This window comes from Arvicanthis niloticus, chromosome 14 (assembly GCF_011762505.2).
Source record: "Arvicanthis niloticus isolate mArvNil1 chromosome 14, mArvNil1.pat.X, whole genome shotgun sequence".
NCBI lineage: Eukaryota > Metazoa > Chordata > Mammalia > Rodentia > Muridae > Arvicanthis > Arvicanthis niloticus.
Window position 1 is genome coordinate 15,271,828 of NC_047671.1, and position 22,606 is coordinate 15,294,433.

The window sequence follows — 22,606 nt, forward strand, 5'->3', positions numbered from 1 at the left end:
CTGACAACACCTGCAGCCCGCCAGGTCTCTGTTGCCTGTGCGCCTGCGCTCCTCGGTGCCCAGTCAAGGCAACATTGCCGGCTCCTCGGCTCCAAAGCCACTCCCAACGCAAGGGGGCGTGAGTGGCCTCGCTGGCTCGGCCCACTCTTGATTTCTGTCTCCACAAATAGCAGGAGCAGGAACACCAAGGTTATGCCTGTCCACTTCCTTTTCCAGGAGACTCTCCTCCTTTGTTCCTGTGACTACCTTCTTCAGGATTGATATGCGGTGTGCAAGCAAATATAATGAGGGCGCCAAGTGAGAGCTTGCCCATTCCTCAAAGGATCAATGGGAGAGAATGGTGAACTGACCAAGGTAATTTATTTTACTTTAAGCTGACTCCATTTAGTGTGCTTCAACCAACTGCTCCTTAACACTGCTGTGTTACATTGTTATAGAGTTGGGGAATTCGAGACTACTGGGAAAGACTACTCAATCAAATCCAATTAGCTGAATTTTATTAAGCTGACTGCACCCACCAGATCAAGATGAGGGACTGAGACCCAGGCTTAAAGGGAAGGGGAAGTTTTAACGGCAAAACCACACTTGGTTCATTTATGAGGAATCTGTAGCTATGTGAGGAAATGCCTTACTTCCACCTGGCACGCAACCATAAGCCTGTTTACAGAAGCCAGGACGAGCAATTAATCACTGCACGATAATCACACATCTCTGGGAAGTGGAAAAAGAGACTGAAAATTCCCTGGAATTGTTACCAGGTTCTGCTGATAGACCGAAGCCCTAAGGTGGTTCTCTTGAGTAAAGTAGATTCCATTTGGGCCATACCACATTCTTCACTGGTTCTGGATCATGTGGATTAAATCATTGATTTATACTCATGTTGGGCCAAATGGTGCCACTGCGCCTGTAGGAACTCAGAAGTTGGAAGTTCTGGTTCCTTGGGGCTAATTTGAAGTTCCTAGGGCTGTTGATCCAGTCATTCTAAGAAGAAAAATGAGAATACCTGAGACCAGCCTCTTGTTTCTACTGACAACTCTGTCAGTCAAAGGTGTTCCCTACCTTCAGCTCCATTGTATATGTACACCTGGGGAATGACATGAACGAGTACACAGAAACTGCCATATACTGATGCTAATTCCAAATCCTCTGCAGTGAGTGACACTTGTCATGAGGCCAAAGGTACAGGCCCACCAAGTCCCAGCTGGCACAAGAAAGTAGATCCTCATGTCCTCGGACCTACAGGCGGACTATAAGGGGAACTGGAAAAAGGCATAAACTGAAGATACTAAGTGTCAGTGTTACAGCTCTGAGGGGAAAGGCTTCCCCAAAGGAAGTGTTATAGCTCTGCTTTGGGCAGAGGGGGTGGAGTTTCCTTAGTGCAAGTGTCACAGCTCAGAAGGAAAAGGTATCCTGGCCTTCAGGAGCCATGGAATACAGCTCAACAAGTCACACTACACAACAAACCTAATACAAGAGACTTATTGGGAGGGGAAAACTTCAAGAAGGTAGCTGCCTTTACTTGGGTGTGAAACAAGAAGAGGGGAATAAAAGAAAATTTTAAAATAGACCCAAGACTAATAAAAATAGCAGGGCCCTCGGATTCCCTGACCTAAGTAGTTAAAAATGCTGGTCAGCAGGTCTGTTAGGCCAGGGCCCAGTTAATCAGTCACAGAGGATGTGGAGTTACAGGACAAAGGTCTGTTGGATCATCCCAGGAACTGGCTGGCCGTGAAAGATAAGGAAAATATGCAAGGACATCCTTGAAAGAACGGGGACGTGCCTCGGTCCAAATGAGTAATGGGCCATCTGGTGTTCTTCAAACCCACCCCACCCCCCACCCTTGTGAGGCCTAATCTGTACTCTGCCCTGCTCAGCTTGCTCAGCCTGCTGATGTCCAAAAATGTAAAGTAACCAATTGTGTGTAACCACACGAAAATCTCCCACTCCCCCCATCCCTTGCCCATAAAAACCCCAAGCTGATGAGCCTCTGGGTCGACTCCTCTGTCTCCTGCATGAGATACGTGTCGACCCGGAGCCCTGCCATTAAACTGCCTCGTGTGCTTGCATCAAGATGGTCTCTCTTGAGTCCTTGGGTTTGCACCCTCCCGAGACTTGAGTGGGGGTCTCCCTTTGGGGGGTCTTTCAACAGCAGAGTACCGAGGAGAAGACAGGGTTTATATAGGGTTTGGGGGTGGGGGGACTTTCCAGGGTGGAGATTTCAAGGTCAGGGATTGGTGGATTTTCAAGTCCTGAGTTTGGGTTTATTATTCTGTAGGGCAGAGCTTTGCCACATGTGTCTGAAGGGACTCAGTCTGACCATTATGGATATTAGAGTGTTCTGTGGGCAGAGCTTGGTCACTGGAATTCCACAGGGACAGGCACACACACACACACACACACAAAACTTTTGTTTACTATTGATAAACAATCAAGGCCACAGAAAGGGGGCAGTGTTATCATTCGACTGCCTGCTGAATGGGGTCATCAAAATCCTTGGGGAGAAGAACTTAACCTTCACCATCAGGGTATGATTGGGAGTTGCCTGGCTCCGTAGGTAAGGTAATCCTGCAATAGACACTGTTTAAAAGTCTAGTTAGAAGTCTTTTGGATTTATTGTTGAAAAAAATCTAGACAAGAAGTTTATAAGGCAGGGTGCAACTGGTAGGATGTAGAAAAGGAGGAGAAAGAAGGTTAAGAAGGCTAATATGCAATTCCCTATTAGACAGTGATGATCCACTGGCCAGAGACATTGAGTTGTTTCTTATATTTTTTGGAGATCTGTCTGGAGTTGTCAGATCTTGTCTTTTACTGTAACCAACTGGTTGACATAGAAGCGTCATTCTTCTTTGAGACTCAAGACACAAAGACCACCTTTCTCTGCTGTAAGTAAAGCCAATCCTCACCAATTTTGAAGCACTATGGTGGCCAGTGAGTCTATTTGGCAGTGGAGGGTAAGGAAGGTCTGAACTACTTGTTGAAAACTGATGGTAAATATCTAGGAAAGTAGTTTCTTCACTCCAGTGGCAATGTCAGTGATTATACCTAGGACTTTGAGAAAGGGTAGGACCTGACTGTGGGAAGCGACTCCACTCTCGCCATTACAAGGTGGCGCTTGGCATAGGCATTGCTTGAGAGAAAAGACAACTCCATATATGGAGTTGTATGTGCTGAGAGGTGTGGTTACCCGATCGCCTTACCTCTCGTCATTGAGAGTGGCCAATTTGTAGTGACATCGTGGCAATTGCTGATTGGAACAAGCAAAAGGTTTTAAAGGGATGCACGGGGAGGAGGAGAGAGAGAGAGAGAAGAAGCTCGCTGTACAGGAATAGCTGAATAAACCGCTTGAAGAACAGGGTTGTCGTTGCCTTATTCCGCAGGTCAGACGTGGGTAGCGACAAGTGGTGCCAAAACCCGGGATCCACCAAAACCTCTCGGGACGTGTTCAGAACTTCTTGCAGCTTCAGGACAGTCGACTGGGTAAGTTCCCAGGTAAGTGGGACAAGTTAGGTTCTTGGGTAGGAGACAAGATAGGTTCCCGTTATTGGGATGAGTTGAAAGCAAGAGTTGAAAGCGAGAGTTGAAAGTGAAAGTAGGTTCCCGGTTAGTGGGACAAGTCAGGCTCTTGGAGGAGACGATAAAGTGCAAAAGTGAAACTAGCCGATAAAGTTCCGGGTTTTCAGACAAGTTTCTTATAAGATGGGAACTTCACAGAGTCACCCAATTTTTGTCGCCCTAAGAGAGCTGTTAAAGGCAAAGGGGCTGGGGATAAAGTCCTCTACATTAGAAAAATTTTTACAAGAAATTGATAAAGTGGCCCCATGGTTTGCTGTTTCAGGTCACTTGACACTTAGAAGCTGGCATAAGCTTGGGCGGGATCTTGATCTTGTATGGGAGCAAGGAGAGTTAAAAGGTGGTGTCTGCCTTTTGTGGAAGTTGGTACATAGCTGCATCCAGGATAAAGAAGGAAGATGTCAGAAGGAACTTAAAAAATGATACGAGGCGTTAGAGCAATTAAAAGAGGAGAGATCGGCAAAGTCAGAGTAATCAGAAGAAACAGATGAGGAGGGAGAGGATACTGATACTGAGGAAGAGCTAGAAAAATTAGTAAGAAAGCTGGAGAAGGCAGAACTTAATGTGGAACCTTCTGCCCCAGGGCTGCCAAATTTGCCGCGGCCACCACCCTATGTCCCAGAAATAGCTACATCTAGTGGACTGAATTTCTGTCCGGAGGCCTGGAGAGAAGCTAGGGCTCAACAGTGCTTCCCCATATTTCAGGATGGAGGGGGAAATAGAGTACATGAGCCCTTGGAATTTAAAATAATTCAACGGCTCGCGGGGGAGGGGAGGTCTGTGCTTATGGCACTAGTGCAGATTTTGTCATAGCACAATTAGAATCTCTTCATCGATTTTGCATGACCCCAAGTGATTGGATGATCATAGCCAAGGTCTGCTTAACTCCTGGCCAATATCTTGATTGGAAAGCATTTTTCATAGAGTTCTCAGCAGAGCAGGCCGCTGCTAATGCAGCTGCAGGTCAACAGGCCTGGAATCAAGACATGCTACTAGGACAGGGTAGGTTCACCAACCAACAGATTAATTACCCAATGCAGGTATACGAGCAGATTAATCAATTAGGCACCAGGGCGTGGAAGGCCCTTCCTAATAGGGGAGAAGTACAAGGGAACCTAACAAAGATAACTCAGGGGCCGGCTGAGCCTTTTGTTGACTTTGTGGCCAGAATGGTAGAGGCCGCTGGTAGAATTTTTGGGGATCCCGATGCAGCTGTACCATTAATCAAACAGCTAATTTTTGAACAGTGCACCAAGGAGTGCCGACAGGCTATCAACCCCTATAAAAGTAAGGGATTGGAGGTCTGGATGAAGATTTGCAGGGAGATAGGCGGACCGCTATCTAATGCTGGTTTAGCAGCTACAGTCATGCAACTTACGAGGAAGCAAGAAACCAATTCTGGGAATTGCTTTAGGTGTGGTCAGCCCGGCCACCTAAAGAAGAACTGCCCCCAAAAAGGAGGGAGTGGGAGAGTTTCAAAACCCTCCCCAGGGCTCTGCCCTCATTGCAAAAAAGGGAAACATTGGGCCAATGAATGTAGATCAGTCAAGGACATAAATGGGCAACCGCTTGCTCCTGGGTTTGGTGGCACTAAGCCAAAAAATGGGGCACGGGGCCCCCATCCTCAGGACCCTCAAATATATGGGGCAATGGAGGAGGAGAGATCCTGGCCATCCCTGAGAAGGCCAATGGCATGGAATCAGCAAGAAGGGCAACAAGAGGAAGTGCAGGGCTTGACCTCTGTGCCACCACCAGACTTGTACTAACACCCCAAATGGGACCCCAGTTGATGGACTCAGATTTCAAAGGACCCTTGCCTGAAGGAACAGTGGGACTCTTGATTGGTAGAAACTCTACCACTATGCAGGGGGTCATTGTTCACCCTGGAGTAATTGATTCTGACTATACTGGCATTGTAAAAATCATGGTATCTTCTCCCAGGGGAATAGCTACAATCTCCCCAGGGGATAGAATTGCACAATTACTTGTGCTACCAAGTTGCCATTCTTTGTTTCCCTCAGCCGATAAAGAGAGACAAGGTCGAGGGTTTGGATCCTCAGGCACGCCTTATATAGGCTATGCCATAGATTTAGAACAGAGACCCCTTATTGAGTTACAAATAGAAGGAAAAATATTCTTGGCCTCTTAGATACAGGAGCAGACAAAAGTATTATAGCCATAAAAGATTGGCCTAAAGGTTGGCCTATTCAAAAGTCAGAACAATTATTACAAGGGCTAGGATATAGCAAATCCCCTGATATAAGTGCCCGATCTTTAACATTGGAAGGATCGAGAAGGTCATTCTGGCACTGTGTAACCCTATGTTTTAGAAATTCCTGTGTCATTGCGGGGAAGAGATCTGTTGAAAGACATAGGTTTTATATTGACCAATGAAGCAGATTATGGAACAGCTGCCCCAAAACTTATGAAACACATGGGGCACCACCCTGAACATGGGTTGGGAAAGTACCTACAGGGCAGGAAATCCCCTATACTACCCAACCCGAAAAAGGGAAGAACAGGGCTGGGTTTTTCCTAGGGGCCGCTGAGGAAGCATTACCCATAACATGGAAAGTTGAGGATCCAGTTTGGGTTCCTCAGTGGCCCTTCTCCTCAGAAAAGCTACAGGCAGCCACAGAATTAGTAAATGAGCAATTGGCTTTAGGACATATTCAATCATCCACATCTCCTTGGAATACGCCAAATTTTGTTATCAAAAAGAAATCTGGAAAATGGAGATTATTGCATGATCTTAGAGCCATTAATGCCCAGATGGAAGTTATGGGGCCTATTCAGAGGGGCTTACCATTGCTGTCTACCTTACCAGAGGAATGGCCGCTTATAGTAATAGATATAAAAGATTGCTTCTTTTCCATTCCCTTGTGCAAACAAGATGCCAAGTGTTTTGCCTTTACTCTTCCCTCCATTAATCATGCCCGACCAGACTGGAGATATGAGTGGGTTGTTTTGCCTCAAGGTATGGCCAACAGTCCTACCATGTGTCAACTCTATGTAGATAAGGCATTAGACAAAATTCCCAAAGCTTTATTGTTATCATTACATGGATGATATTTTATTGGCTATAAAGAGTAAACAAATTTTAGAAGAAGCATATACATTGATGGTTGAGGAATTGAGACATTTTGGCCTAATTATACCCCCGAGAAGGTACAACAAGACAAAGTAATTAATTATTTGGGATCTGTCATTACTGCAAAAGAAATAAGGCCACAAGAAATTCAAGTACATAAGGATGGATTGTGTACCTTAAATGATTTTCAGAAATTGCTAGGGGACATTCAATGGATTTGGCCTTGTTTAGGATTGTCCAATAGCCAATTACAACCACTATATGATATATTGCCAGGAAATGTTGATTTGATGTCTCCTAGAAGTTTGACACCTGAGGCTCAAATAGCCCTGGATGAGGTAGGAAAGGCCCTGTTGACCTCTTACTTGCGTAGGAGGGTTTTAACAGCCCCTTTAGAATTGTGTATCTTATCTACCCCAAAGCAGCCCACTGGAGTTCTTTGGCAAGGAGGACCTTTGCTTTGGATATATCCAAAAATATCACCTGGAAAGATCTTGCAATATTATCCAAGTGCTGTGGCTGCTTTGGCCTTACAAGGGTTACAACAAAGCATACAATATTTTGGAGGTGAGCCACAAAAAATTGTGGTGCCCTATACAGCCCAGCAACAAGAGGTATTATGTGCCACCATGGATGATTGGGCTATCTTGAGATGTTCCTTTTTAGGTATTATTGATAATCATTTACCCAAGGATCTCTTATTACAATTTATAAAAGAACATCCAGTGGTTTTTCCAAAGATGACTAGCGCTGTTCCATTAAAAGATGTAAAAATAATATTTACTGATGGATCTAAAACTGGCTGCATATGTGGTCTCTGGTGATAGCCCCAAAGTTGTCCAGTTTGCCATAGAGTCCCCTCAGGTAATTGAATTACGAATTATATTAATGGTATTTTAAAAATTTAAAGACTCTTTTAATTTGATTTCTGATTCCCAGTATGTGGTAAATATTCTTAAGATATTGGAAGCAGTAGGAAAAATAAATGTTAAAAGTACAATTCAAGAAATTTTAATTCAATTACAACAGGAAATTTTAAATAGAAAAAAATCCATTTTATATACAACATATTCGAGCTCATACTGGACTTCCTGGTCCATTCGCAGATGGAAATGATTTGGCAGATAAGGCTACCAGAGCCATCTTTATATTCTCTGCTCATACTCCTGTTCAAAACGCTAAGACATTCCATGAACAATTTCATGTCAATGCACATGCATTGGCTACTCGTTTTAAGATCTCTCACGAGGAGGCTAGTAGCATTGTGAAAAGCTGTAATTCCTGTCTGCCATATATTGCTGTCCCAACTGTGGGTGTTATTCCCTGGGGTTTATGCCCTTTGCATATTTGGCAAATGGATGTTATGTACTTTTCTGAATTTGGAAAATTAAAGTATGTACATGTATCTGTAGATACTGCCTCTGGAGTCATAGCCGCTTCGGCAATTGCCGGGAGCCAAGCCCAGGAAATTACCTACTGTTTTAGAAAGTCTAGTCAGTACAAGGTTAAGAAAGGACATTCACAGGTCTCAGGTCCCAGGAACTTAAAGAACGTCTGGCATTTCCTTGGAGCTGATTATGACAGTGGGATGGTCTAGGGTGATAAGATTATGACAGTGGGAAGGTCTTAGACAGTAAGGATTCCATAGTAAGATAGCCCTAAACAATGACCCTCGCCCAAACTTCCCGGGTTGCTGTGTCTTTATAACCTGCCCCCAAAATTAAAGTTTCAGAGCTTGATCAGAACCTCAGACTTGCTCTCATTCTTTGTGTCTCTTGTCCTTTCATTCGTTCGCCCCCTTCCGTAAGGTCTCGTCGAATCCCTGCGGGCTGGGCTGGGGCAGGCAATGACCAGAGAGAAAGCAAGACATGTCATTGTGCATTGCTTTGAGGCATGGAATGCCTGGGGAATGCCAAAGTCCTTAAAAACAGATAATGGCCCAGCTTACACCTCCTCCCAATTTGAGAACTTTTGCAAAGCCATGGGAATATCTCATTCTACTGGACTCCCATATAACCCCCAAGGACAGGGCATAGTTGAGCGAGGCCATAGAACCTTGAAGAAGTGTTTAATAAAACAAAAAGGGGGAGTAGGTATGGGAAAGACACCTAGAGAAAGACTTGCTATTGCTCTTTTTACTCTCAATTATTTTCAACTGGACAAAGAGGGTAAGTCCGCGGCAGAGTGACATGCGCAACAGTCTCCAGCAAATAAAGGACAAGTGTTATGGAAGGATATCCTTACTGGTCAATGGAATGGCCCAGACCCAGTGTTGGTGTGGGCGAGAGGGTCTGTTTGTGTTTTTCCACAGGATGGGCAACAGCCATTGTGGGTTCCAGAGAGACTTACTTGTCCATCGCAAAGCTGACAACAGAAGCTCCTATCTAATCATGATGTTGCTAGTGAAGATGATGCTCATGCTGATGGTGATGGGGGAAAAGATCCTGACCCTGCAGGGAGAAACTAAAGAGTTCAGATGGGAATGCCTAGATCTGTTCCTTGGCTGGTGGAGGCCCCATCAGCTATGACCCTGTTTAGGACACGCAGGGATTTTGATATCACTGCCATCATGACACCTATTGCAGTGTCAGCTACTGCTGCTACTGCAGCAGGCCAATGCGGCTATAGCCCTGGATACACAGAGGCAGATTAATTCTCAATTGAGAGCCAGCATTATGCTGGTGAATCAAAGAGCAGAACTAGTCCAGGAGCAAGTAGATGTGCTCATGGAATTAGCTCAATTGGGCTGTCAGTGGAAGTATACAGGTCTTTGTGTGATATCTGTAAGATATGAAAATGCAAGTCAAGCAGCTCATTTGTCTAGAAATTTGTCTCAGTATTTTACAGGAAATTGGACAGAAGATTTCGATGGCTTGATGCAGAAGCTGCAGCTAGTCATGGTGCACATGAATTCCATCCATGTTGACCTGTCTGTTGGTGAGGGCCTGGCCTCCTGGATCTGATCTGCAATGAACCACTTAAAAGAATGGGCGGGAATTGCAGCCCTTAGCTTTTTGCCTTGTTCTTGTCAGTTGCCTAGCACTATGGTCCATTCTGAAGATGCGTATGCAACAGTGCAACGCTAATGCCATGATTGTTCAAGCATTTACTGCTCTTTAAGGAGGCCAATCCCCGCAAATCTGGCTAAGCTATTTGAAGAGCTCTGAGTTGTAACATACAGCAGGATGTAGGGCATAGCACCACAGAGGGCGCTGTACGCCCTCGGACATATGTCTGACTGCATACAGGTTTTGCCATAGTTCCTGTCCCCTGGAAAACAGCATCGGGTTGGGTCGCCCATGGTAACCATACTGTAGACGTGAAAATGGGGTTGACAATCTCCCTTCAAATACAGGGGGTCAGACCTCTATGTCCTTCTGCTTGCATAAAACAAAAAAGGGGGAGCTGTGGGAAGCAGTTCTGCTCTCGCCATTACAAGGTGGCGCTTGGCATAAGCATTGCTTGAGAGAAAAGACAACTCCATATATGGAGTTGTATGCGCTGAGAGGTGTGGTTACCCGATCGCCTTACTTCGCGTCATTGAGAGTGGCCAATTAGAAGTGACATCGTGGCAATTGCTGATTGGAACAAGGAAAAGGTTTTAAGGGAATGCACAGGGAGGAGGAGGAGAGAGAAGAAGCTCGATGTACAGAGATAGCTGAATAAACCACTTGAAGAAGAACAGGGTTGCCGTTGTTGCCTTATTCCGCGGGTCGGATGTGGGTAGCAACACCTGACCACACATTTGTCCTACCGTGCTACTATGAACCCTCTGATTGGAATCGGCAAGGGTTCTTCACCAGGTACTACTCCTAATTTAGGGGAAAAATCACCAGGGCCCAAGTCCCAGACCATCCAGCAGGTAGGCAATGATAAACCCAAGTGGTAAACACCCAGTGAGGTGTTGTGAAAGTTTGGACATAAAGGTGGGGCGGTAGTGCTCACAGTCAAAGTCTGAGGGATTCACTGTACCTTGAGGAGTTAAAAGGCAGTCTTCAATACCTTAGGGAGAGATTAGCGTGAGAGAGAGAAGGGGTGGGAGTGGTATTTGGCTCAGAGCAATTAATGAGAAGTGAGGTGAAAGAGTGTAATAGTCCAATGGTGATTGTGAAGGGAGGAGACACACTCTCCAAAGTGGCCTGGCAGAGTGTGATTCAGTAGCTGATATGCTATTAGAATGGCCCAGATTTGTCCTGTGGTATTTGCAGGATCGGTATGGGTAACCATTTTAAATTTATGGCCACTTTTTACAGTAATGTTCTTTTGGATCATAGAGAAAATAGGCATAGGCTGGAAAGCCCTGGTAAAGGGAATTATAGGGGCCTTTGAATTTCCAAACCCTGTTAGGATGAGCTGTTGGTTAAAGGTAGAGGTCCTTTGGATGTTCAAGTAAGTAAGAGCTACCCCAGATGGATGGGTCCCCGAACCCCATCAGGACTGAAAACAGGGCCCCATTGTTCAGAAAGAAGGAGATGGATTGCCCTGATACTATAAGACACGACCCTCGGTCAGTGGTACTTACTTCAAGATGTCCCCAAGTGAGACACCTAGACACAGATGGATGCAAAAGCAAGAGGTTTATTTTCTGGCATGTCAGGGTCAACCCTCAATCAGTTGAAGGCGACCCAGAATGACTATTACAAGCCATTTTTATACCTTTTAAGGGTACAGGTTACATCAGCGAGGTTACAGTTCAAGCCTATTGGCTAAGCATATTAACCTTTAAACCTATTGACTAGCAAGCATAACATGCATTTGAATTCTACCTGGGACTTTCCAGAGGGTCAGGTAACTATCAGTCAGTACATTCTGAGAATTGTTTACTCAAGAATGATCCTGTGGGTGGAGAATGGAACTTGGCCTAGCCTTGACCCCAGGTGGGAGGGGGGAAGCTATAAAGAAGGTATGGGACTGGAAAACCCCTTGGGGTCTCTCAATACTAAGATGACTACCCAAGCCTCCCAGTGGGAGATGTCAGTGGTTGGACTAATGGAGTATGGGCCACATCAGTTGCCCATGACCAGACCTAGTAGGCTGGAGGGTGACCTGACCTTGATGTCTTCATGCTTCGAAGGACATCAGGACAGCCAGTGGCCCATTGTTCCTTTTGATGGCACGTGGGCATGGGTGAAATGGTTTGTGAGGATTAGGACAGATCCAGGCCCAGTTACCCTCCTGACTGTGGCAGATGTTCTCAGGCTCTGGGAGCATGGGCAGCTCCTATGGCCAGCTGAAAGGCCTCAGCCAGTATCAGGTATTTTTGTTTGGGGGCTTTTTTATCTCTTCTGTGATACATCTTAAAGGCCACAGCTAAGAGTGCTTCCTGTCAGGAGTTCTTTCTCTAGAGATTTAAGTTTGGCCCTAATATCAGGGAAACTCTGGAAGAAGTGGGTCACAAGGAGTAGCTTTCTTTCTGGAACTAGAGATCCAGAATGTTAGTTTAAGAGGACCTTGATCCAGAAATTCAGATGTCCCTCCAACTGTAGAGTGAAAAATTATAAAGGCCATTTTATGAAATATGTGTAGATTTCTTTGCCCTTAGACCTGGGCAGAAAAATGCAGGTCCCAGAACTCGGAACTAAAAATAAGATTTCAGGCCTTCACTACCCCAGGACACTTGCTGGATGGATTACATTCCTCAAGCCTCAGGCAGTAGGCCCACCTATGGGTGGGAGAGGCCCAAGGCAGGAAGACACATTCCTGACCACAGATAAAGATGCTGCCACCTAGGTGGGGCTATAGCCAGAAGAAATGAAGATAGTTAATTTGAAATAGTTGGTAAATGACAGAGTGGGACACAGTGACATGGTAAAACCACATTTTTGAGAAAAATGATTGTACTGAGTAATTTCCATGGCTATTAACCTTTCAGGGTGGGTTTCTCTGGAATGTTTCACTATTCTTATGTATCCTTGGCAACCCCTCACCCCCTCCTCACTCCCCTGGTTTGCGGTTTTCCTCTTTAAAAGACCCCTTAGTCCGATACTCGAGGCCAAACCTTGCTCTTGAGAGAGAGCGCTTGTGGTTTGACTGCCAGCCAATTTCCCTAATAAAGCCTCTGCTCATTGCATCCAGGTATGGTTTCTTGTGATCTTTGGGTGGTCGTGATTTCCTGAGACTTGAGGAAGGGTCTCCTGAGTTTGGGGGTCCTCATTTGAGGGCTCGTCCTGGATTTGTGACCACCATAATCCAAGAACCACACTGGGAGGTGAGGGAATACCACAGTTTTCTGTCTGGTTGTTGTGTGACCTTTTGTCTAAATTGCCTGGTTTCTGGTTTTTCATGTGTTGGGTTGTCTAAATCGTCTGATTTCTCGTGTGCCGTTTTGTCTAGGTTTGTCTAAGTTGTTTGGTTTCTAAATTGTTGGTGCCCATCTGTCTGAATTATTTGGTTTCTGAAAAGTGCACTTTCGGTTTGGACTGGCAGCTGTTTCTGTCTCGTGAGGGGCAGTAAACCGTTTTTGTCTTGAGAAGAGATAAATGAGTGACTAGCAGACGTGCTGGGGAGTCACTAGCTGCCGCACCCCCAGAGACGTTTGGGGGTTCATCTAGGTGCCGGAGAGGATGTGGAATCCCTCTCAGCTGGCATTGGCGATTGAGACTGGTTTTTGTTAATCTTTTTGTGTGTTAAGAATGAGACTAGAGAGAAAAGGTCAGAAATGGCCACTGTGGTTGTTGTGCTCTCACTTGTTGTGCTGTCATGGCAGTGTGTCTATTTTTGGGTTGTTCATTGCTGGCGTGTTAGAAATCTGTTAGACTTGGTCCAGCATAGGCTGGCCAAGTTGTCTTAATCTGTTAAATCTGAATCTGTGAAGACTGACTGCATTGTCTGGTTATTGGAGTCTTACTTGGAAGGCAGAGGCAGGCAGATTTCTGATGCCCTTCCTTATTGTGTAACTTGGTCTCTGTGCCCATGGCAGGGGCGAGAACTGTCTGTATCACCTGGTTTATGTGCCACCCATGAGAGGGGCGAGCTATTTGTGTTGGTTTTGTGTGTGTGTGTGTGTGTCTTTTCTTGGCACATCATCTGTGTGTTAGCCGTTAATCTACTGTGTTAAACATCTTGAGTTAAAAATAGGTAACTCACTGGCAGAGAAAGAAATGAAGCGGCCAGTGCAAAAGTACTGCTGCAGAGAGGTGGGCAGATCCTTTAATAAGGGGCATTCACCTTGGTTGGTGTTTGGACAGCCTGCCTACCACATTAGGGTATCCTCCAGGTAATACCACATGGAGGGCGCCCTTGCCCAACCCTCACTTGGTGGGCGACAGCTCGTGGTTCCCCAGCACAGCCCCCTTGAACTGCCCAGCCACGCAAGTTGGCCGCCACCTAATTTGGTGTGTATAACTGTACTGGGGACCTCTGGGTCACTGCTGTAACAAATCAGCCGTTTTCCACCTGCCACCTATGAAGATAGATAAGAGCCCAGGTGATAAAAACCTAGCAGTGGAGCCAGGGCAGCTAGACAAACAGGCCCAACAAGGTTATTCACCTGAGAATTATAATTATATATTTTTTATTAAAGTTATAGTGAGTGAATAGCGCTGAGATTTTTAAGAAGGGAAAAGTGAATAAGTAGCGCTGAGACAAGTCACGTGACATGACTCCAGCTTAGAAACGCTGAACCAATAAACCTGCCTGCAGACAGGTCAGACCAGTTGCCTGCCTGTTACAAGAAGTTACAGGCTGTCCTGTGTCAGAGAGCCAAAAGAATAGGCCTCCATTTTGATACAGATACAAATTTATAGTAAAAAGTAAGCTAGTTATCAAAGCAATAGTTAGGCCAAGATCCCTCAGACACCTAGATCTAGTGCCCAATATAGTCACCTAGATAAATCTAGTAGAGGAATACCCTTCCCCTCCGATAAAAGCCTTTCTTCCACAAGACCCTTGTAGGTTCTAGTCTTTAGGAGTGAAGAACAAGAAAGGACACTGAAAAAATGTTCCCGCAGACATGGGACCCCATCAATTGATCAGGCTGTGGTCAACAGCAGGTTACAGAAGGTAAGGGACACCCAAAGGCCCACACCAGATCCCGTTGATACATCTTGTGTAAGAACATGAGACCCCACTAATTTCACCAAGGCACATGAGGTTAAGCAGAGATCAGATGAGTTGCCCACAGCCTTTCTAGACATTCTGTCAGTATAGACAAGGCTTCAGAGGCTAGAGAGACTACAAGATAAGTCGTTAAAAGGTTTAGTGTAAGTCTGGAGAAGAAGGAATAGACAAGATAAAAGATTTAGTATAAGTTTCTGAGAAAGTCCAGAGGAATAGAGAGGAGTAGAGAAGGTTTAATATAATATAAGGTTTAATATAAGGTTTAATATAAGGTTTATCCTAGCATTGAAGAGACAGAGCCATGCATATCTCTTGAGTTTGAAAGGCATGGAAAATTTTTAGAACCCCTCACAGACTAAGAGGAGCCAACTAGCTAAGTCAGCTGGCACTAGGGCCCCATGTTCCAGGAAATAGATGACCACAGAACAGATGGTTGTGTAAAATTAGAGTCTTGAGAAAAACCTTTACAAGCTGCTTCTCCTCTGATGGTTCCTTGAACCCTGTCATGCAAATGAAACAAAGGGCTGCTTCCTCCTTCCTGACCCCCCTCAAAATTCCCCTGGTTTGTGTTTTTCCCCTTTAAATACCCTATACTTTTCTCACTCAAGGTTGAACTCCTCTACCCCTGTGTGGGTTACAAGTCTCGGCCCCAACGCACTGGTCCTGAAATAAACCTCTTGCTGCTTGCATCAAGGTTGGTCTCTTGGGTGTTATTAGGTGGTCACGATATCCCGAGACTTGAGTGAAGGTCTTCCTCTTTGGGGGGCTCTTTCAAGTTCAAAGTCTGTCTACAGAGCAAGTTATAAGACAGCCAAGCTTAGGAAGTGAAGGAGTTGGAAAAGAGAAAGCTAGTGATAATATAGTAGAACTATGTGGCCTTGTTCCAGTTCCAGCAAGCTACAGAAGTCAGCAGCTTCAGCCTTGAGTTTAGGAGCTAAGGTCATAAAATGCTAATTTGTAGACTAATCATAAGGAAACCTGGGGTAAATGGTTGAACTGATATGCAATTCCTAAGGAAGTAGCTGGTGCAAAATAAAAGACTAAACTTTGGTCTGCAAGAGAGAGCTATAGGCATAAAGTTTTCACAACCTGCTTTAATAAAGATTCAACCATTCTTCCACTCCACCACCCAGCAGAGGTATTGGAAAAGAAAGGTTATTAGGATGTGGGGGAAGCAGACCTGTTTAGAAATAGTTCTTTGGGGGCAATTCCAATCTTTGTTGTTCTCAGTCCAGTCCACTAGCAAACACCAAACACAAATCAGCAGCTGCAGACCAGTCTACTCAGCAGATAACATATGAACCAGCATTTTTTAGCCCAGTCCACTCAGCAGACACCACACATAAATCAGCAAGGGGCAGGTCAATCCAGAAGAAACAACAAGGCCCACCAACCCATCCAAGTTAGAGGAAGCTGCAAGAAGCTGCAGGAATCTAACGAGCAGTTCTTTCCTGAGTTTCTCTCTATGACATCATGACAACGGAGCTCAGCAACACAGTGTAAGGTGAACCAATGCTTACATGTCATCAGCGAAGAATAGCAAGACAGAGCAAAGTGAACCAGTGCTCTAGCTCCCTCTGCCTGTGGGTCATATTTATATTCTTTCTAAACATCACATATCCTTTTACATGTCTGCTATAGCAAAATATCCTTTCACCTCTGTCTGCTTCAGCAAAACATTCTTTCATGTGTCTGCTTCAGTAAAACATTCTTTCATGTGTCTTCTATAGCAAAACATTCTTTCATGTGTCTTCTATAGCAAAGCATTCTTTCACCTGTGTGCCCCAGGGAAATATCATTTGACATAACTGACTTTCCAAAGAAACTTCATATCCCCCTTTCTGTTTAAGAATTGTCCTTTTCCCTAACATTAATGATCTACACACAATAAAATTACAATAATTATAAGTAATTATAAGAACTATTGTGAGAACAAAATTTTTGAAAGAAACTCATGGTCAGCAAAAAACCACCTACAACATGATAAAAATAGTTATAATGAAAACACCAGGAACCTCCAGGGACAGGATGACTGAAAATAAAGGGACATGCCCCAGACAAGTCCAAACAAGCCCAAGTGAGTGATGGGCCATCTGGTGTTTTGTCCTCTCCCTCCCTTCTGGGAGGCCTGAGGTTTCATGGTCACAAAGACATACAAGGACATGCCCAGACACGTACAGACATGTAGTTAAAAATAACTGGTCACTCTGCCAACTCAACATCCTGCCAGTTCAAAATGCTTACACAAATTGCCGATGTTTGAAATATCCAATCATATGTAACCACGCCAAATTTTCCCACCCTCCCCCAACCTCTACCCATAAATATCCCAAGTTTCCTGGGTTCTGGGTCGAATCCTCTGTCTCCTGAGTGAGACACGTTTCGACCCAAGGGCCTTCGCTATTAAACTGCCTCTGCTGTTGCATCAAGAAGGTCTTTCGTGTGTCTTTGGGTACACGTCGATCCAGACTTGAGTGAGGGTCTCCCTTTGGGGGTCTTTCACCATCACACTTTAAATAGATGGCTTATGTATACTTTAGTCAAACAGTATTTTAACAAAACCTTGAATTTTTGACAATATTAATAATTAAACAAAAAACCTTAAATCTCTATTAATATACAATAATTCAACAAAAACTTAAATTTCTGTTAATATACAATAATTCAAACAAAACAACTTTAAGTTTTTATCAATTTCTGATCATAACCAATAACAACCTTCCACCCTAGATGATAATAACCTTAATAACATGCCAAATGATCAAAACTATCCACCCTAACTTAAGGGACTGGTATAGGCATAAATATTTTGCAACCTACCCTAATAAGCATTTAACTTCTCCTCTTACCCACCACATACCAGCAGCAGTGAAAGAGAAAATTTATTAGGATGTGGGGGAAGTGGACCTGTTTAGCAATAGTTCTTTGGGGGCAAGCTTGATCTTCTTTGGCAGCAGTTCAGTCCCATAGGAAACACTCAGCAGCTGCAGATCAGTCCTCTAGGCAGGAAGATACCACACATGAACCAGCAACTACAGTCCAGTCCTTTCAACAGGTAGACACCACGCATGAACCAGCAGCTATAGTCTGAAGAAGCTGAAAGGCTTACCAATTGGCCCAAGGCTGCAGGAACCCCATGAGAAGTTCTTGGGCGAGTTTCTCTCAATGTTAGTGTTAAGCTGAGCTCAACAACACTATGTAAGGCAAACCAATACATGGGTGTTGTTAGCAAAGAGGTGGAGCAAACCAAACCAATGCTCAGTGCTCATCTCCTACTGTCTGTGGGGTCATATTTATATTCCATCACGTGTTTGCTATATCAAAGCATCCTTTCACCTGTGTCTGCTTCAGCAAAACATTCTTTTCTGTGTCTGCTTCTGCCAAACATCCTTTCATCTGTGTGGCCCAGCAAAACATCATTTGACATAACCAACTTTCCAAAGAAACTAGAAGTTTCCATTTCAGACTGGGACAGTGGTCTTCTTATAATTACTTCCTGCAGAATTGGGGTGAAGAATTCCTGTTTGGGGTCCAAGAAAAAGAACAGTTAGTCTGAAAAAGGCTAGCTGTAGCATTTGTTGCCCAGTCTTTGAATTTATCCAGTCTCTGTATTGTGTGACCAATCTATTGTCCAATCTCTGTGTTTATCTAGTGTCTGTGTGATCAAACATGAGCACTAGGCCCTTTGAAGTTGATTTGTGTGTGTATTTTGAAGAAACCAGTAACTGAGACAATCTGTGAATCACCTGGGCTATTTGCATTGTGAAGACTTTCATGTCTCAGCTGATAAGAGTTTTTCCCTGACCAGATCTAATCTTTATACATTTTGTAGTAACCATATATTTTCATTCCCTGTAGATACATAAACATAACCACACCCTCATCTTAAAACTAGTGCTGGTTTCCATTCTAATGTCAATACATCCTTATAGTGAAGTGACCAAAATAGCAGGATAAACTCCATTTTGCCAGTTCAGTTCCCAGGAGTCAGCAGCAGCAGCAGCAGCTCAATACGCTTGCAAATACTTAATGGATATACTAGCAGTCCAGTTCAGTGTGGGGATAGCAGCAGCCTTGACACAACCTAGCAAAAACATCCAGGCTTCAGCACGAGTGAGCAGGAGGGATTAGGACCAACTGGGACACCAGGAGAAGTTCTTTGCTGTGCCTCTTTCATCGAAGCAAAGATAGAGAAGACACAAGACCAAAAAATGTTGCAAAGCCAGCTATGCAAGAAAACCAAGTCCCTCTCACCTGGTCCATTGAGTCCTATTAATATTCCCTCCAAACATCATGTGCCCTCCATGGATCTTGCCTCAGCATGTGAGTCTGTCTTAGCAAACCTCCACATGAGTCTGTATCATCTGACATCACTCTCAGCTAACATTAGTCTGCCAATTTGCCCAAGTCCACAGAAGCAGCAAGAAGCTGAAGGAACCTCTTGAGAATTTTTTTGATACGTTTCTCTCTATGGAGTCCCAACAAATGGAGCTCAACAATACATGTAAGGTGAACTGATACATGGGAGTCGTTAGAGAAGGGTTCATCATGCATCCTTTCACATGCTTGCTTCAGCAGAACATCCTTATACCTGTGTCTGCTTCAGCGAAACATTCCTTCGTGTGTCTGCCTTAACAAAACACCATATGACACAACTGACTTTCCAAAGAACCCTGAAGTTCCCACTTCACCAGTCTTCTGTTTGCCTTTAGAACAAGATGAAAAAAACTCTCAGCTCCTCCTACACCATGCCTGCCTGGATGCTGCAATGCTCCCCTCTTGATGATAATGGAGTGAACTTCTGAACCTTTAAGCCAGCACAATTAAGTGTTGTCTTTATAAGAGTTGTCCTGGTCATAGTATTTGTTCAGAGCAGTAAAACCCTAAGAGAGAAGTTGGTACCAGAGACTGAGATATTGCTGTGATAGGCCTGACCATACTTTTATTTGAAAGAATGTAGATTTGGGGACTTTGGATTTGGAAAGCAGTGGAATCCTTTAAGTGGGTCTTAATGGACTATCCTAATAGGAATATGAAAGACTTTGTTGCTAAGAGTGATTTGAACTGTGCAGACCTAGCCCAAGAGATTTCAATGGAGAAGAATTTCAATTTGTAGCATAGAGACTAGTTTTATGGTATTTTGGTGAAGAGTGTGGCTGCTTTTTACCCTTGTCTGAAGAGTCTGCCTGAAGCTAAGATAAAGAGATTTATAATAATTGCTTTGAAAAACGAAGTCTCAAAATTGCCTGGTATAAATTCTTTTGTGTAAGGTTCTATCTTATGAAAAGCATTTTGATGAACAGGAGCAAGCTAAGAAAGGAAAAATACAAAATATATGGTTCAAGTATTAAAAGGACACCAGAAAGTAGAATGGACAGCTCCATTCTACGTTCCTATGTTTGAAGAGATGACAGATGAAGACAGTGGGACTTTGGGGCAAGATCCTTCCCAGCTAAGTTTAGATCCAGGCATGGTGGTACATATCTTTAATCCGAGGACACAGAGTCATGCAGATCTCTGGGCTGTCCTGAAAGTTCCAGGACAGCCAAGCTTAGGCAATGAGGTAGTTGGAAAATAGAAAGTTGGTAATAGAATAAGGTGGCCATGTTCCAGCCCTAGCAGCCATCAGAACTCAGCAGCTTTGGCCATGTGTCTCTGGCTTTAGAGTCCAGAATAGAAGGAACTACTGGGATAATTGATTACTGTTAGCTAGAGCTAAAAAATTAGTGGTGATTAAGAAGAGACTAACATTACTAAGGTGAAATCTGGGAAGTGTTTTCTGAGAACACAAAGAAGCTGTGTTCCAGAGATTGTCAAGGTTGTACCTTGTGCTACAGCTGCACTTGTATAGTGGGTTGATCTGATGTTGTTTGTGTTTTAATATTAATATTGTTTTTTAAAGAGGTGTTGGCCCAGAGGAGTAGACCATTATGTTTTTAGGTGATGTCACGTGAACCTTTTCTTTACTTTAACTGGTCCATAAAAGGCTAGATCCTGTGATTGGGCAGTGGAGGAGAAAGTGGGACTGGAGGCTAGAGACTTGAGGTGGAACTGGGCAGTGGGGGTGGGGAATGGGAGGGACAAATGGAAAAGAGGAAGAACAGTCAGGAGAGGGAGGGAGGACAGAGGAAGAGGAGGAAAAGTTACAACGGACCAGAACTTCATAGCTGGGAAAAACTGCAAGTAACAAGGGGTCTCAGAGCTGGGGAATAAGTTAGTTTATTATTAGATATGTCTAATTTAGACATATAATATATAATTATAATATCTGGATTGAATGTTTTTATATAGGCTTATTAGGGTTGGAAATTTAAACAAATTGGGACTTAGAACTGAACTAACCTGAGATAAAAGTGCCCCCCATATAAACAACTAAACTCTAAAGCTACAGCAGGGTGGAAGTTAAACTCTGAGTGGGTCTACAGGTTCTATGGAGAGTTAACTAAGAAGCTCCCTCCCCAAGTACCAAGCAAACCTTGACAACCAGAAGCAACACCCCAGCCCCGAGCTGGGACATAAGACAAAGCCAGTGCCACAACACAGGTGGTGATTCCTGAGCCTAAGAAGGACTAAGGACCCTAATACCTGACTTCCTGAGACACAGCCTTTACAGCTAAAGATCAACAACCAAATAAATGACAACCAACTTTCCAAAGCCTTCTCACATGTGCAACAGACTGATCTGGGCATCTCTGTCCTGAGCTAGCCTTCTCATGCTCACTCCTATATCCCCCATGTCTAAACAGGACACAAGACAGCTAGATCTGCTCTCCCAACTGCTTGTACTGCAAGCTACCTACGATAAGTACACATGCTACTGGCTACAACCCAAACAAAGACTAGACAACAAATACTGAAGACCCCCAAACTCAGGAGACCCTTCCTCAAGTCTCAGGAAATCACGACCACCAAAAAATCACAAGAAACCACACCTGGATGCAATCAGCAGAGGTTTATTGGGGAGAGTTGGCTAGCCAACGGTCAAAACTGCTCGTCCACAAAGGAACAGAATTTTGATAAAAGGCCAGCAAGCTGAGGTTTTTTTTTTTTTTTTTTTTTTTTTTTTTTTTTGCATTTGGTAGGGAAAGGAAGAGGAAGGAATTTTCGCACGGTTACACATGATTGGTTGTTTTACAAATTTTGAACATCAGCAGGCTGTAACACTGGGAAAACCTCAAGGGGGGGGGGGTAACCAAGAACAGTGGAACATTTCAGAGGAACCTACCCTAAATGATTTAGAGCCACGTGAAAATCACTCTGCATACTCATTCTTCTCAAAAATGTAGTTTTACCATTTCACTGTGCCCTACCCTGTCATTACCAACTATTTCAGGTTAAATATTTCTCACTTTCTCCAGTCAAAGCCCCACCTAGATGACTCATATCTTTTTTGTGGTCAGGAATGTGTCTTCCTGCTTTGGGCTTTTCCCACCCACAGGTGGGTCTACTCCCTGAGGCTTGAGGAATGTAATCCAGCAAGTGTCCTCTGATTCAGGGATAATGTCCTCCACCGGGAATGTGTCCCGGGGCAGTGAAGACCTGAAATCTTATTTTCAGTTCCGCATTCTGGAACTTACACTCTTTCTGCTCAGGTCTAAGGACAAAGAAAAAGCCTGCATATTTTTCATAAAATGGTCTTTATAATTTTTCACTCTACAATACTACAACTAACTTTCTTAAGACTAACCATTTTTTTCTAATTTTCTTGTCCCCCCCCCCATTTCTTCTCCCCAATTCAACAAAAAACAATTGTAAAAAAAAAGTCAACCCAATCCCTTATAAATAATTATAGTTTTAAACAGAAAAAAAAAAATAAAGAAAGAATATAGACTCAGATTTCTGTCTTTCCTCTTCTCTATCCTTCTTTCTTAAGTAAAAGGAAGGGGG

At 44.0% G+C, this 22,606-nt stretch overlaps 1 protein-coding gene across 1 annotated transcript; it reads left to right on the plus strand.

The window, feature by feature from the left end:
• Nucleotides 1–24: 24 nt before the first annotated feature.
• LOC143434275 (endogenous retrovirus group K member 10 Gag polyprotein-like) lies at nt 25–9,758 on the plus strand. Its single transcript, XM_076912470.1, has 2 exons — nt 25–354; nt 3,378–9,758. Exon 2 carries the CDS (start codon nt 4,413–4,415, stop codon nt 5,334–5,336), a length of 924 nt encoding a protein of 307 aa, XP_076768585.1. The 5' UTR covers nt 25–354; nt 3,378–4,412; the 3' UTR covers nt 5,337–9,758.
• The last annotated feature ends 12,848 nt before the right edge of the window (nt 9,759–22,606 follow it).

What these genes read in the sequence shown, in the direction of transcription:
- LOC143434275 (XM_076912470.1), top strand. Translation starts at nt 4,413, where the DNA reads ATGACCCCAAGTGATTGGATGATCATAGCCAAGGTCTGCTTAACTCCT.